At 30.9% G+C, this 13,743-nt stretch overlaps 3 protein-coding genes and 1 long non-coding RNA gene across 4 annotated transcripts; 2 read left to right on the top strand and 2 right to left on the bottom strand.

Moving 5' to 3' along the window:
- Nucleotides 1–4,798: 4,798 nt before the first annotated feature.
- Nucleotides 4,799–5,401, bottom strand: LOC124921785. Its single transcript, XR_007097712.1, has 2 exons — nt 5,334–5,401; nt 4,799–5,057 (listed from the first exon to the last, which is right to left on the bottom strand). It is a non-coding gene; the product is annotated as an uncharacterized LOC124921785 (long non-coding RNA).
- A 178-nt stretch (nt 5,402–5,579) lies between these two features.
- LOC124927488 lies at nt 5,580–9,213 on the bottom strand. The gene is made up of 10 exons (XM_047467908.1): nt 9,061–9,213; nt 6,959–7,084; nt 6,788–6,895; nt 6,670–6,705; nt 6,485–6,592; nt 6,324–6,407; nt 6,116–6,234; nt 5,869–5,970; nt 5,718–5,805; nt 5,580–5,597 (listed from the first exon to the last, which is right to left on the bottom strand). Exons 1-10 carry the CDS (start codon nt 9,211–9,213, stop codon nt 5,580–5,582), a joined length of 942 nt encoding a protein of 313 aa, XP_047323864.1.
- LOC124921282 (mediator of RNA polymerase II transcription subunit 11) lies at nt 9,083–11,512 on the top strand. The gene is made up of 4 exons (XM_047461917.1): nt 9,083–9,206; nt 9,418–9,515; nt 9,596–9,712; nt 11,083–11,512. Exons 2-4 carry the CDS (start codon nt 9,456–9,458, stop codon nt 11,257–11,259), a joined length of 354 nt encoding a protein of 117 aa, XP_047317873.1. The 5' UTR covers nt 9,083–9,206; nt 9,418–9,455; the 3' UTR covers nt 11,260–11,512.
- A 1,110-nt stretch (nt 11,513–12,622) lies between these two features.
- Nucleotides 12,623–13,312, top strand: LOC124927499. The gene has a single exon (XM_047467920.1). The coding sequence runs from the start codon at nt 12,623–12,625 to the stop codon at nt 13,310–13,312; it is 690 nt and encodes a 229-aa protein (XP_047323876.1).
- Nucleotides 13,313–13,743: the final 431 nt, after the last annotated feature.

The following is a 13,743-nucleotide window of genomic DNA, read 5'->3' on the forward strand; positions in this document are numbered from 1 at the left end:
ACACTGTTATGACCTTATGTCCCAATCAATTATGACCTGAAGATAATGTATGTTCTATTCTCTCTACTATGTCCATATTATCTAGTTTTGAATGTAATAACCATTATATTATTGTTTTACACTGTTGTTGATAGTTGAATTTGCTCGCACTTTTGGTGCAAGGGTGTCTTCGAAGTGGAGAGAAGATGTAACCCATGTTATTGCTTACACTGATCCTAATGGTGCATGCGGCCGAACTCAAAAAGTATTGAAGGCAATTCTGAACGGGAAATGGGTCCTTACTATTGATTGTGAGTCTTTGTTAACACGATTTGTTTCATACATATGTCTGTTAAATTAAAATAAAAATTGTTTTGTGTAGGGATAAAATCATCATTGAAAACCCAAAACTGTGTTGATGAGGAACCTTATGAGGTTAAACATGATAATCATGGAGCCCAAGGTGGTCCTAGAAATGGAAGACTTCGGTTGTTGAATAATATGAGTTTGGTCTTATTCCTCCTATTTGTACTTTTATTATTTTGCTTGATAACTGGAATTATTTTGTTTGTTTGTTTTTCAACTTTCGAAACTGTTCGACGGTTACATTTTTATATTTGTAGGGAATTTCTTCCCACTTTACAAACAGGATCTCATTGAGTTAATAGTTGCTGGAGGTGGTAGTATTAAAGAATTGGATAATCCAGATTATCCATTTACTGAGCAAGGGATGAAAAAACTATAATAGTATATTTGGAGATAGACAGTAGGAATCGACCAATGGAAAATGATTTTGATGTTTTTCCCGACAATTGACTTTTTGAGACAGTGGCTGCTATGTCATCAATATTGGATGAACATGTTGTTCCTCATACAAGGTTGCTTCAATCTGTTGCTGCTTGTGATTTGCATCATTTGCTTACTTAATTTGGAGTTGTTTAGACTTTTGTTAACAATACTTATTGTTCTTCTATTTATGGTGGTTTATCATCATTAATGTATTACTGAATATTCTTCTATTTATGGTTTATTACTTTTGTTAACAATATGGTTTGTTGATTTATTACAATATGCCTTAGTTATCAGTTATTGTTGGCTTTCTTATAATTTAGGTGAGTTAATCGATTTGATGATACACCATACTACAAACTGAATGGCATTCCTCGTCTTTCAATTAATGTGAAATGACATTCACGCATTTCATCTAAAATGCGTGAGTTAATTGACGCGTTTTAGATGAAATCGCGTGAATTACAATTCCTCGTCTTTCATCGTATATAATATTTTTGTGCCCTAATTTATAAGAAAACCACGAATCACTAATTTCCCCTTTTCTCTTCTCTCGCTTTCGCCACTCCGACTAGACCCTCAAACCGTACTCCCCTGAAGAACTCGACCATGAGCAGCAGCAGCTGACGACTACGACGACACCACGAGACCTCTCCGTTTGAATTCGTGACCCACTACTCTTCGTTCTCAAAATGGGTATGTTTATTTTATGGTTTTAGTGATTATGAACACTAGGTTAGTTAAATTATAGTTTAGCTAGGTTGTATTCGAATGAATGTGAATCAATACTATGTTGTTATTCTAGTATTAAGGTTTAGGGTTTGCTGGCATAGTGTAGCTGACTCACGCGTATTTCACCCACGCTTATTGATTCCCACTCACGCAAATTAAGCATTGAGGAAGAGTTTGCTGGTATGTTTCGTGGAGATACAATGTGCCAAGAATTAACCACAAGTTTACTTCAATGGACCTATTGAATAGGGAGCTCTTATCCCATTAGATTCATTGAAGCAAACCCCAATTTTCATGCATCTTCCCTATCAGAGCAGGACAGGAATTTTGAATGAAGGTCTGCTATTCTAATAAGTGGAATACTTTTAAAATATTTAAGAACCAAAGTTGGAGATTCTTCAACCTGATTGAAAATCGTTTCCTCCGCAAGGAATCTCCCAAAATTAAGACCTGTAACCAATGCAAACTCCCTCATCCTGAAGCACAGCTCTTCTCCATTCACAAGGAACTTCATCTCCATAGAATTTGAGCTGGACTTCCTGAGGAGCATGTGGTGTATAATCGTTCTTGAGAACCGTAGTAACGGGTGCCCTTTGAATAAGAATTTGAATTGGGTTTCCTCTACCCTTTCAGTTAGATTCATTTTCGCAAACTTGGCCGCAATATTTCCCATATTGGTTTTCCAAGATACCCTCCCAGCAAACTCGGGTATTATAGTGGACTCCATCTACAAAACAAGGAACAATATAGGAGTAAGCAAATCGAATTAACCATTGAGAAATGCTTGCAAATTTCTTAATACATTAAGGTGCAGTAAAGGTGCAGTAATACATTAAGGTACAGTAATGGACAGTTCTAAATACATTAAGCATATGATGTGTCATTTCATAATATAACAACTCATCCTGCCTCATTGGCATTCTATTAAGGTGCAGTAAAGCAGCAAAAGTTAAAGCTTAAGTCTACACAGTCAAAGAATACACAAAAATATCGTTTCTTCACAAGAACATAACAAACACGAAAATGTCATTTCTTAAACGAGAAATGAATGAATAAACGTGAAATGCATGCATGTAGAATAAGAACACTGATATAATACTCGTCATATACCCTAAAAGCATTTACACACATAAACGAAACCAGAACCAAACCCTAAACCCTAAATACATCAATATCAATCAATATAAATGGCATAATACACATCAAAACCTAACCCTAACCCTTAAGCCCTAAACTCACCGGAATATGTCGAAGAGACGGTGGAAAGACGATGATGTCGAAGAGACGGTGGAAAGACGATGATGTCGAAGAGACGGTGGAAAGTCGATGATGTTGGACGAGGAACGATGATCTTGATCGTTGTTGAAGGAAGTCGGAATGGAAAGTCAGCAGTTGAGAAGACGTGGTTTTGGAAGTCGGGGTGGGAGGGAGAATCGGGGAGGTTTTGTTTTAAATTAGGGCCAAAAAGTTATATATAAGACTAAAGACGCGAATTACCATTCACGTGTTTCATCTAAAACCGCGTGAGTTGATCAACGCGTTTTAGATGAAAAGCGTGGATGAGAATTCTCGTTAATTGAAAAACGCGAATTGCCATTCACGCGTTTCATCTAAAACGTGTTAATGAACTCACGCGATTTAGATTAAATCGCATGAATGACAATTCTCGTCAATGAGCGTAAAATCTGGCGCCCGAGGGGTAGTTCTGACATTTCGCATGACAAAAGGGCCCTTTTTACCAACATTAGCAGGCGCGGACCTTTTTTGGAATTTCCCCTGTTATGGGGTCATTTCATCAAATTCCCCGTTTAATGTTCAATTGCGTGAAGATAACCATTTATAATGTCGGTACACTTATTAATTTTGTAATTTGGGGATGATACACAAATATACCAAGATTAGTAGATTTATTTTATTTAAAATTCTTTAAATTCTCTCTGGAGATTATTTCATATTAGTTATAATTTATAATTATATATTAAGTTTAAATAATAATTTGATTTTTGATTTTTTTTATTAAAAATTTACATATCACATCTTATTTATTTTTTAATCATTCAATCAATTAAAATAACAAAATATTCAATAACATTATAATAATTAAACAAATAAAAAAAATTAACAACATCATAAACATCTTTGAAAAAAACTCAATAATAACCTAATTATTATTGGGTCAATATACAAAGTCAATGTATAACCATTATAGCTAGATGGAATTGAGTTTTTTTTACTTATAACTCATAGGAAGAAAAAAATAATTATGATTTATAATTTTGAATTAATAATGATTATCAAAAGAATTAATATATATAAATAAAATAAATAATAATAATTTAAAATATATAATATTTTTATAATTAAATAGGATACTAAAGGAAAATGATGTTATTGATTTAAATAACTCAAAAGTAACCAGATTTAGTTGCTTTGCATTTTAATTATTTTGGTTGATTTCGTCCAAAAATAAGCAAATCCACATCAATAGTCATTAATTCTGAATGGATGGATAGATTGAATTGAAAACGAAAATAATTATAAAAAAAAAAAGTGTATAAAGAAGTGAATGTGTTATATATAATTAAGCATATATTCAAAAGAAAATCAAACTATATCTTGACAATCAAAATAAATAAACTAAGAAAGGAAGGAAATCACCACAAGTAATAGTTAATTACTTGGGAGCTGTAAAAACTATAAATTGAAAAAAAAAAATGCGAGGAATGTAACCTATAAATTAAAAAATAAAATTATAACCTAGCTAGCTAGATATTTACAGTTATTTTTGGGTAGTGAAATCTCTTTTTTATGAAAGGATCAACCCATTTTTTGTCCTCCTTAGCTGCTAATTCCCATCTTCTCTGAAAAATCTGTAGCTCTATAGTTGATTGTCTCCTTATCTACATATAATAATTCCAATTTCCACATTTTACAACATCCTCAACCTCACTTTCAAAATGATTGCAATATCGAATAAGATTACCTCACTTCGCACGTCAACAACTCGTCCCTAAAAATGGTAAAACCCGAAAACAAATTAGAAATATAATGATTAACCTTGTTCAAATTTGTAGTCAATGTTTGAACCTTTGAGGTGGGTTAATTAGTTGAAATATTTTTCATTCAAATAACCTCACAGATCAAACAAAGACCAAGAGAAAGGATAGGTGATGATAATGTACCTTCTTTGATTCTTTTGAAGTTGTATTCTGCTTGAAAAGAAATAAAATATAATAATATTAAAATCTGAATGTAAATATGATATTAAAAGATTATGAAAATGCATTAAGGTGCAAAATTGAAAGAAAAGGAGAAAATATATGTTTAGGCTAATGACCTTTTTATTAGATAAACCACCCAAACTTTGAATACCCTTATGAAACACATATTCACGGTCTACTATACCAACTTTTTTTGTTCTATCTCCCTGCCCAAAAAATAAAACTCCAATCAGAATGCCATACAGAAATTCATTCAAAAAATAAACTAGACAATGAGTTTACCTGTGAACAATATCCCAGTTTCATGTCCATCCCCCATCCGTGAACTAGATCGTTCTGAAATTAATTGAACAAAAAAACTAAAAGAACTTTTCATCGAACTTTTTACCATCTTTTATGTTAGAATCATGAAAAAATTAAAACTCATTAAGATAGTTCAAGTGCAGAGATCAAAATTTATACTAAGAATGTGGTAAACTGAAGTGGGGGGCATAACTCTCCTACCCAATCAAGCAAAAAGAATTACTCTATAATTTGAATCATGATATTGTGACAAAATACACATTGTACTCAATTAAAAATGCCAAAAAATATACTGTATCAAAGATTTACCTGTATCAAATGCCAAGAACATTGCCAAGCAGATCTTGAAAACACAGGGGCCATTCCTTCAACAAATCTATTAATGCAGAATGACAATGATTGAACATATAACAAAGTAAGAGATTATTTCAAATAATTGAACTGTTTGAATTGAATAATTCTTTTATTTTTTCTGTTAAATGTTTTCCAAGTTCATATATAACTTGCCCAGTGCATGGTGGACCATCACTAGCATCTGTACACTTTGTGCTTCCCCTATCTTCCCATATTCTTCTGCATGAATATATAAAGCTTCCATTATTACAAAAATTCTTGTTACAGATATTATTCAAAAGACAAGAGAATAACTTAATTTCTTATGAACCTGTGAATTTTATTTTTTTTCCTCCTTACTGTAAGTCTATGATGTATACCAGTTGAATTTGGGTCTAAAGCTGGCTGAGATATCTCAAGCCCTTCTGATCTTACAATTTGTAAGTACCTGAAAACTAAATAATAACAATCAGCTTAGCTTCTTAATAAAAATCAGTGCAAATTAAAGTACCTCCCAGGATGGAAGTTCTCCACTCCTAAATCTTCATCCCAAATAAATATGTAATCGTAAATCGTAACAACAGAAGGATGTAGAAACCGTTTAGCAAACCACCTACATGCATGATAAAATATTAGTTTTCAAATAAATTCACGAAAATTTTATAAGATTGTGTTACATATTCAAGTATCCATATTCAAGATTATGTGACACTAGTATTGCAAAACTTCAATATTTTCAAGGGAATGTATACGCTTACCATTTTGTTTGGTTATTTGCTGAAATGTGTATGGCATCCTTACTCCACTGCAAATCACCCCAATCATTAACGTGATCATCGTAGTGAAATAACATAACTGTAAAGTTCTCCGCAAGAAACTGTATATTCACCATGATTAGTTTATAAAACTATCAGAAAACAATTATTCAGCTGTTGAAATGTAATTCATCGTGCTCACATTACATACCTTCTTCACAACAGTATCGACATTTCTCTTCTGTTTTACACCAACTGGCATAGCCAACAAGTTGTGTGACTTGGATGCATCAACCTAAAATTTAATCAATTCTTTTAGGAAAAACATGATAGAAATTATTTGAAAAGGAGGTAAAGATGGTTAAAATTTACCCTAGAACTTCTAGATGACCACATAGGATTCATCATCTCTAAATCAGACCGCGGTTGTACAATTCCTCGTGGCAAACCATTCAACCGTTCAGAATTCACACCAAAATCCTACAATATGGCATTTAGTTTCAATAGATCAAAACCATTCATCACAAAACTAGCGAATTCAACTCAATAAATCTTACTTTGGATGTGTAGAAAGGATACAATCTTGACTCTATCTGATAAAAAAAAAACAAGGCAAAATCTCAACAATGAATCATGTGTTACAGCAAAACCTTGTTAATTAAGGGCTAATAATACCTCTGTCTGATGATATTGATAATTGGTTGTTCTATAAACAACCAATAACATAACCATAGTAATTAATCCCATAAATGGCAGTTGTTTCATCATCTTTCCCTTCATCCCCTGCATTAACACAATCAATAGAAAAATATAAAAGTGAAGAGAATAAAAAGATAGACCCCTTACCATCCATCTCCATAACTTAAATTCTTTCATAGGCCACGACTGTATGTATGCATGCTCATAACGAACTGCAGAAGAATTATCGAAAACATATAAAAACACACAGAACTGAAAAGAGATCGATTTCCTCTGCATGAATATGAACGAAGAAAGGAATAAAAGGGTTTAACCTATTTCAGTCGATCTAGCTAGTTGCGGAGAGAATCTATTATCGAGCAATCTGTATATATAAATAAAGGGTAGCTGAGCCTGAATAGAGACAGAGTGTGCGTATATAGTATATAGATATACATTGATACATTCATAGATAGATACCTTACGTTATTATGTGGTGTTTAGATTTGCGAGTTTTTGGGAAGAATTTGTGAAACTTGTTCAACGAGATTATGTCACAAACGGATTGATTGAGAGTGACAGCTAGCTAGATGTGGCGGAAGCAATATATATAAACAGTATTCCGGCTGGTTTGCATTAGTCTTATAGAAAAATAAATTATAGCAAACAATAATAATATTTTTATCCGTATTTTATGATTAAATTTATATTAATTCTTTAATTCAGGCTAGTTTAAAAGGTAATATACACAACCAAAAAAATAATATTAAAGGTTGACACAATTTGAAAAAGAGTTTGAAAAAAAAATAATTAATTTTTTTTATATCATTAAATAAAATAATATCTTTAATATACTTTAATTATATATGCTTCACTTAAATTGACTCATTATTATTTATCAAATTTATGAATTAAATAAATGAAAAAGAATTTATTTAAATATATATAATTGTATACCTATAACTATTTAAAATTTATTTAAACCGTACATATTATTAAAAATTAGCCTATTTAATCTGGACCTAATTACATTTATTCATTATATTAGTTTATATTCCTCTCGTCCTCTTCTATTTTCATTTATTTTATTAAAACGAAATCAGTTTATAATATATTTTTATATTATATTTAGCATAAACAAAATATTTAATCATATATTTATCAATTATTTAAATTTAAATCAATATAAGTTTTAAATATTGTTTCATTTAATATTATAAAATAATTTTAATAAATTATTAAGAACTTATTCTTTTTATTTAAATAACAAATCATCACAAATTAATTAATTAATTATCAAGTTTTAAAAAAAAAAAAATCTCAGTTCATTTTTTATTAATTAAATCTTCAACTATTTATTTATTATTCAAATTTTAAGTTATATAAATAATTTAAAATTATATATAGAAATGATTAGGTGTGAAATGAGCATAATCTTATTCGTCGAAAAAATCAAATAATTTCTCTATTTTCTCTCTTTTCTCCCACTTTTACATTTTCCAACTAATGAAAATTAAAGTGATGTCAATTCATTAAATGACCGTACCAATTAATAATTATTTTTATTGAATAAATCATTTTTATTTAATAATATATATTTTAAATAATATAATTACATTTAAAAAATATTAATTATTAATATATATATATATAATTATTTAAAACTGGTCAAAATATTATGTATTAATTATTTTTATATTAATATTTTACACTATTATATTTTGTATTGAGATTTAAAAGTTATCAATTATTTTTATTAATTATTTTTATAAATTATTAATTATATTTAACCTCTGGTCACTAAATTTCATTAATTAAAATGAGATGTTATTGGATATATTAATATTAATATCCACAACAAAATGTGTGTACTCTAAAAAAAAATTAATTAAAAAACATAATATATTTTTTAAAAATGAATACTTAATTTTTTCATAAGTGCAATGTTATATATTTTTCCATGTTTTTTTAAAATGTTTTAAATAAATTTAAAATATATAAATTTATTAACTTAGTTGGTTAGACTAATAATACTCTAATCTATGTATACTAAATAGAAAAACTATCATTGATGTAAAATTATCTTGGTTTGTTTGTGCAGTATTGAATAAAACCAAATCGTTAATTTAAAAGTTTGATTGATTAAAAAACAATTATTTAAAATTAGTTGAGTTAAATTATTAAAAATATAAATACTTTGATATAAATTGAGTGACTATTAACTAGGCCGGCTTGAGGCCCACAAATAAAATAAAAGCCCATCAGGAGACCCATAGCCCAGTTAGCCTATCTCCTCTTTCTTCGAACTTCATCTTCTTCAAAGGGCAGGAATCCAGACTCCAGTTGCCGGAAACCGGCCAGACCATTGACGGAAGACCCACGGCCGGAAAACCGCATCTCCGTTCCAGCGATCCAGGTACCATTTTGACAGAATCATTGGTTTTTCGCGAAGCTATTTCATTTTTCTGAAGTTAGTAAACTTATAAGTGATCTAGTTAGTTTAGGAATTAGGTTAAATGTAAATAATCAGTTACTAGGAATTAGGAATGATGCATTAGGAATTATACCTTGATTGTCTGTCTGAGTACTTTTCATCGATACATCACAAAGCTATCTTTCATTTACAGAGTCGAAAGTTGTGTGTTTCTAATCTATTGTGGATGTCATGGAAGCACAAAACCAGAGCCTCAATACTTCGTTGCATCGACTCCAGAACGTTGAAAAGGCAATTCCTTTCCTTATCTCTTTTTCTCTCATCTAGTTTATATAGCTAACTCCTTTCGATTGATATGCCGTGGTTTGCAGAGAATTGTTCGGGTTTTAGAGCTTGCTGGAGGGGTGATGGATGAATTCGCAAGTCCTAGCGGACCCAGGAAGGAATTGGTAAACAACCATTGTGGAGAGTTTATGCAATTAATTAAGGTTCGTGCTTTTTCTGTTTCCCATTTCCGAAATGGTATGTGAAAACATGGAATTGGAAACGGGTTCTTATAGCATTTGTCTTCCTAATCTTTCCCTAAACTCATGTAAGAGACAACCAATACATTGAAATTGGTTAACCAGACTTAATGCACAATGACCCTTTGGAATTTGAAACTAGCACTAGATTTGGGTTTGTTATGTAAATTTCATATGATCAAACAGGTGTGAATAGTAGCAGTTGAATCTCACTTGTACGAACAAATTGAGCAACTATAGATTTTCTAGGATCACAATGAATCAGCCTATAGAAACTATAGATTTTCCAGTTGGCCTATAGGATCCTGAAATAGGTGTCTATCTTTGATGAAATTTGCCCCCAGCTGATGAAAATGTGAGTCTATTAATTTTCGTAAGACCAGCCTCCCCACCTCTTGAATTGATGTGTTCTTTCATGGGTAAATAAGCCTATTTGGAAACGGGTATTTTTTTACCATCTCTGTTACATAATTCCTTTGAAAATTGCTTAAGTGACAATTCAAAGTCATTTTCTTTTATCATTTTGCATAAGAGTTTTCCCCATCAAGTTCCAGATTATATCCTTCATAATCTTAAGATTATTCTATATAACTATTACATGTAATTTTGTGATCATGGTTCAGATTATTATTTAGATGATTGTGACTTTTGACAAGCATACAAAATATAGATTTTCTGGGATCACAATCAACATGAAGAAAACACGTATAAAAAACAACCAAATAGGTTTTCATCATTATACCATGAAAGTTGAGAGTGCTGATTTGTTAAATGCAGCTCAGTTCAAATACACTCTTTTTGCAATTGATATTTGGAATATTTTTCATTTTAATTATCAAGTGCTTAGATTTCAAAGTGAGATTTCTTCCCATTCCAATCCTGCCTGGTACACAAATTTAGCATAATGATCCGAAGTTTAAGGAGGATCTTAAAACAGCAAAAGAAAATATTGCGAGACAAAATGTCCTAAATGCATTGCCTTGGTGTGTGTGTGTGGTGGCAATTACTTATTTGGTACTTGTCACAATGTGTTACCCAATCATGATCCCATTAGTAAATGTCAAAATTAAATTGAAAGTGATTTTTTTCCTTTTGATATAAGATTGTTTTCTACAGATTTATATTATCTTCTAGTTCATTATTCATATTATAGTATGGTTTAGGCTTCATTTGTTATAAAGATTTATTTTATGGATCATGATCATATTCATATTAGACTTTTCGGATGATATTCGGATTAAAAAAATGTGTTCACAAATAGGACTTGATTTCATTGGTTACATAGACTATGTGGATTCAGTAATGTTTTATTCTGCTTTTGGAAAATTTGATAGGATATACAAGTGACACTGAGGGAAGAAATCAAAAGTGCATGTGAATACCGTCCTTTTGAGAAATGCGACTACAGTTCTAGAATATCTAACGAGATATGTTGCAAAAAATTGGAGTACATTGTTGGGCGTTTAGATGAGATGAAGAATACTGTTGATAATTCTCGCGAAACAGTTTGAACCTTTTTAAAAGTGCTGAATTAAATTCATCAAGTTTTCTGTTATTCCATCCATAGCTTGCGAGGGTTTAAGATCTTCTTTTGTTGTGTTTGATTATATTGCTGTCTTTTAGATTTAGATGCTTAATTTTTATAAAATGCAGCATTAAATACTCTATGTTACAAATGTTCTAAGTGATAAACAAGCTCTGTATTATACTTTGGATGATTTGAATATGGGCATGCTAAGTATTTTGATTTGAATGTAAGTAAACTATATTTATGAGAAACTCATATTAAGGTGTTGTAACCTAATTGAGTTTTTTAGATAATGATTTGTCAGTGATACTAATTTTTATGTTTTTGAAATAGAAAAAACTTGAGTAGAAATAAATCAAAAATAATATCTTAAAGCTCTATATTGAAATTTTCAAAGATGGTTTGAAGCTCTATATAATTTAATAGTAAGTGTATAGTTGAAGTTGTTAATATTTTTTTCAATTTTGACAAACTTATCTTAATAATCAATTTATGTAATTTAAAGCAAATCTTAAAATATATTGAATTATTATAGTTCATTTATATTTAACTTAAATAAGGAGATATATGTATATATTTTCTATAAGAAATTTTATTTCATTAAAAAATTCACTACAACAAAATAATAAAAAATATATATAGAAATTATTAAACAGAAAAGAGTATAAATAATATATAAACAAATAATAAATGAACAACTCCACATGTTATTTTTTCTAAAAGTCTTACAAAAGTTCCATTGCTCTGAATCTGGTAATCAAATAACTTTAGAAGAATTTACACACTCCAATTTTTAGAATCTCAATAGACAATTACACTCTCTCATTTTTTTCAATCTAAATAATCCACTTGATAATAACCAACAAAGGGAGACATATTTTTTCTTCTAAAAACAAATATTAATAATAAGGTGCACATTCTTCTCGCATTTTAAACACAAATGACATTAATCAATTAAATTAATCTCTCTTCTCGTATCTTAAACACAAATGACATCGGTTAACCGAAATAATCTAAATCATCTAAATAACTACATCAATTTTGTTCTAAGTCTACAACCAAAATAATCATACATATTGTTTCATGTCATATTATCTTGAATATTAACCAAAAAATAATTAAAAAAACAAAAGAATCTAATTTAAATTTAGATGTATTATTATCATGATTCTTTGAATCTGATTATTATCACACACTATTTCTTCTTGTTTGCAGTATCTTATCAAATTGTCTGGAGATTGCATCTTGTCATCGATCAGTATAATAATATATACTCTGTCTGCCAAACCCATTCCAATTCGCAATTCCCAATTCCTTCACATTGAAAGAAAAATCACAACTTCGAAATGGGTTGCTGCTCAAGCACCAATTCCTCATCATCCCCCCCTTATGATCCTCCTCCGACGAATCTCTCACCGATGACCACCCCTACCAGATCAGACTGCCCTTACCAGTCTATCTCCACTCTCCCGCCAGAACAAGAGGAGTCGGTAAAGGAAGTTTTATCCGAAACAACTCCGACGCCCACGATTCAAGATGCAGAAGACAATTATAAACTGGCCATGACCTGGCCGGAGGAGGAGACATTAGAGAATGTCGTCGGCGACCATTCTCCTCTTCAGGCACAAATGGTGAACGACAAATGGGAAATGATGTCAGAAGAAGTACTACTGCGGCAACGTTCGCCGGCAAAGTTCCGTAACCGACCGGTCTCCGGTCAGAGAAGGTTGATTTCGACGTCTCCAGGTCGTGTTGATCACAGGAAAAGAAGAGACTCCGGGGAGATTTCGGGAAGGAGATCGAGGTCACCGGTAACTCGCGTTGGCGATGGTGGTGGGGGAATTACAAATCTGGGTCTTACCCGGAACCCGTCGTCGTCGTCGAGGAGGATGGGTAAGTCTCCCGGTCGGGTAAGATCCGAACCCGAGAAGTATTTGAAAGAAGAAGAAGACAAATTGAAATGGCCACCGACGACGACGACGAATGAGTCACTTGAAAACCCACTTGTATCCTTTGAATGTTTCATTTTCCTCTAAAAAGAATAAAAGATTTGGGGTCAATTTCGGAATTCCGAAGCACGTGTTTTGGGATGTCAGATTGTCAGGGCGTAATTTTGGGAGCAGCACCATGTTTTGTTTGTCCCATATTTTGCATTTTTTGTATGTCTCTATTATGTGTGTGTTAGTTTAATAATAATTAAAAAAATATCTGAGTACTGATCATTATTTTTATAAATATATTCAATCAAATATTTGAAACTTTTTCTCATATTGAATTTGTTTGGATTTAAATAGTTATTTCTTTAAACATTATAGTATATATAATATATTTGGCATTGAAGTCTTAAAATAAGTTACAAATTGATAGATTTTTCAATAAAATTCCTAAAATAATTAGACTGTAAGTTACTAATTAGAGGTTAATTAGAGGTGAGCATTTAAATTGATTCGAACTATCTACACAAGTA

The sequence above is a fragment of the Impatiens glandulifera genome, chromosome 1, assembly GCF_907164915.1.
Source record: "Impatiens glandulifera chromosome 1, dImpGla2.1, whole genome shotgun sequence".
NCBI lineage: Eukaryota > Viridiplantae > Streptophyta > Magnoliopsida > Ericales > Balsaminaceae > Impatiens > Impatiens glandulifera.

Bases quoted from the DNA above. Each gene is read 5' to 3' on its own strand.
- LOC124927499 (XM_047467920.1), top strand. From the start codon at position 12,623: ATGGGTTGCTGCTCAAGCACCAATTCCTCATCATCCCCCCCTTATGAT.
- LOC124927488 (XM_047467908.1), bottom strand. From the start codon at position 9,213: ATGGTACCTGGATCGCTGGAACGGAGATGCGGTTTTCCGGCCGTGGGT. The intron at 6,896-6,958 runs GTAAGGGGTCTA...GTGTTAATGCAG, and splicing joins TTAAGTTATGGAGATGGATG to GGGATGAAGGGAAAGATGAT. The intron at 6,706-6,787 runs GTATTATTAGCC...TTTTTTTATCAG, and splicing joins ATCAATATCATCAGACAGAG to ATAGAGTCAAGATTGTATCC.
- LOC124921282 (XM_047461917.1), top strand. From the start codon at position 9,456: ATGGAAGCACAAAACCAGAGCCTCAATACTTCGTTGCATCGACTCCAG. The intron at 9,516-9,595 runs GCAATTCCTTTC...CGTGGTTTGCAG, and splicing joins GACTCCAGAACGTTGAAAAG to AGAATTGTTCGGGTTTTAGA. The intron at 9,713-11,082 runs GTTCGTGCTTTT...AAAATTTGATAG, and splicing joins AGTTTATGCAATTAATTAAG to GATATACAAGTGACACTGAG.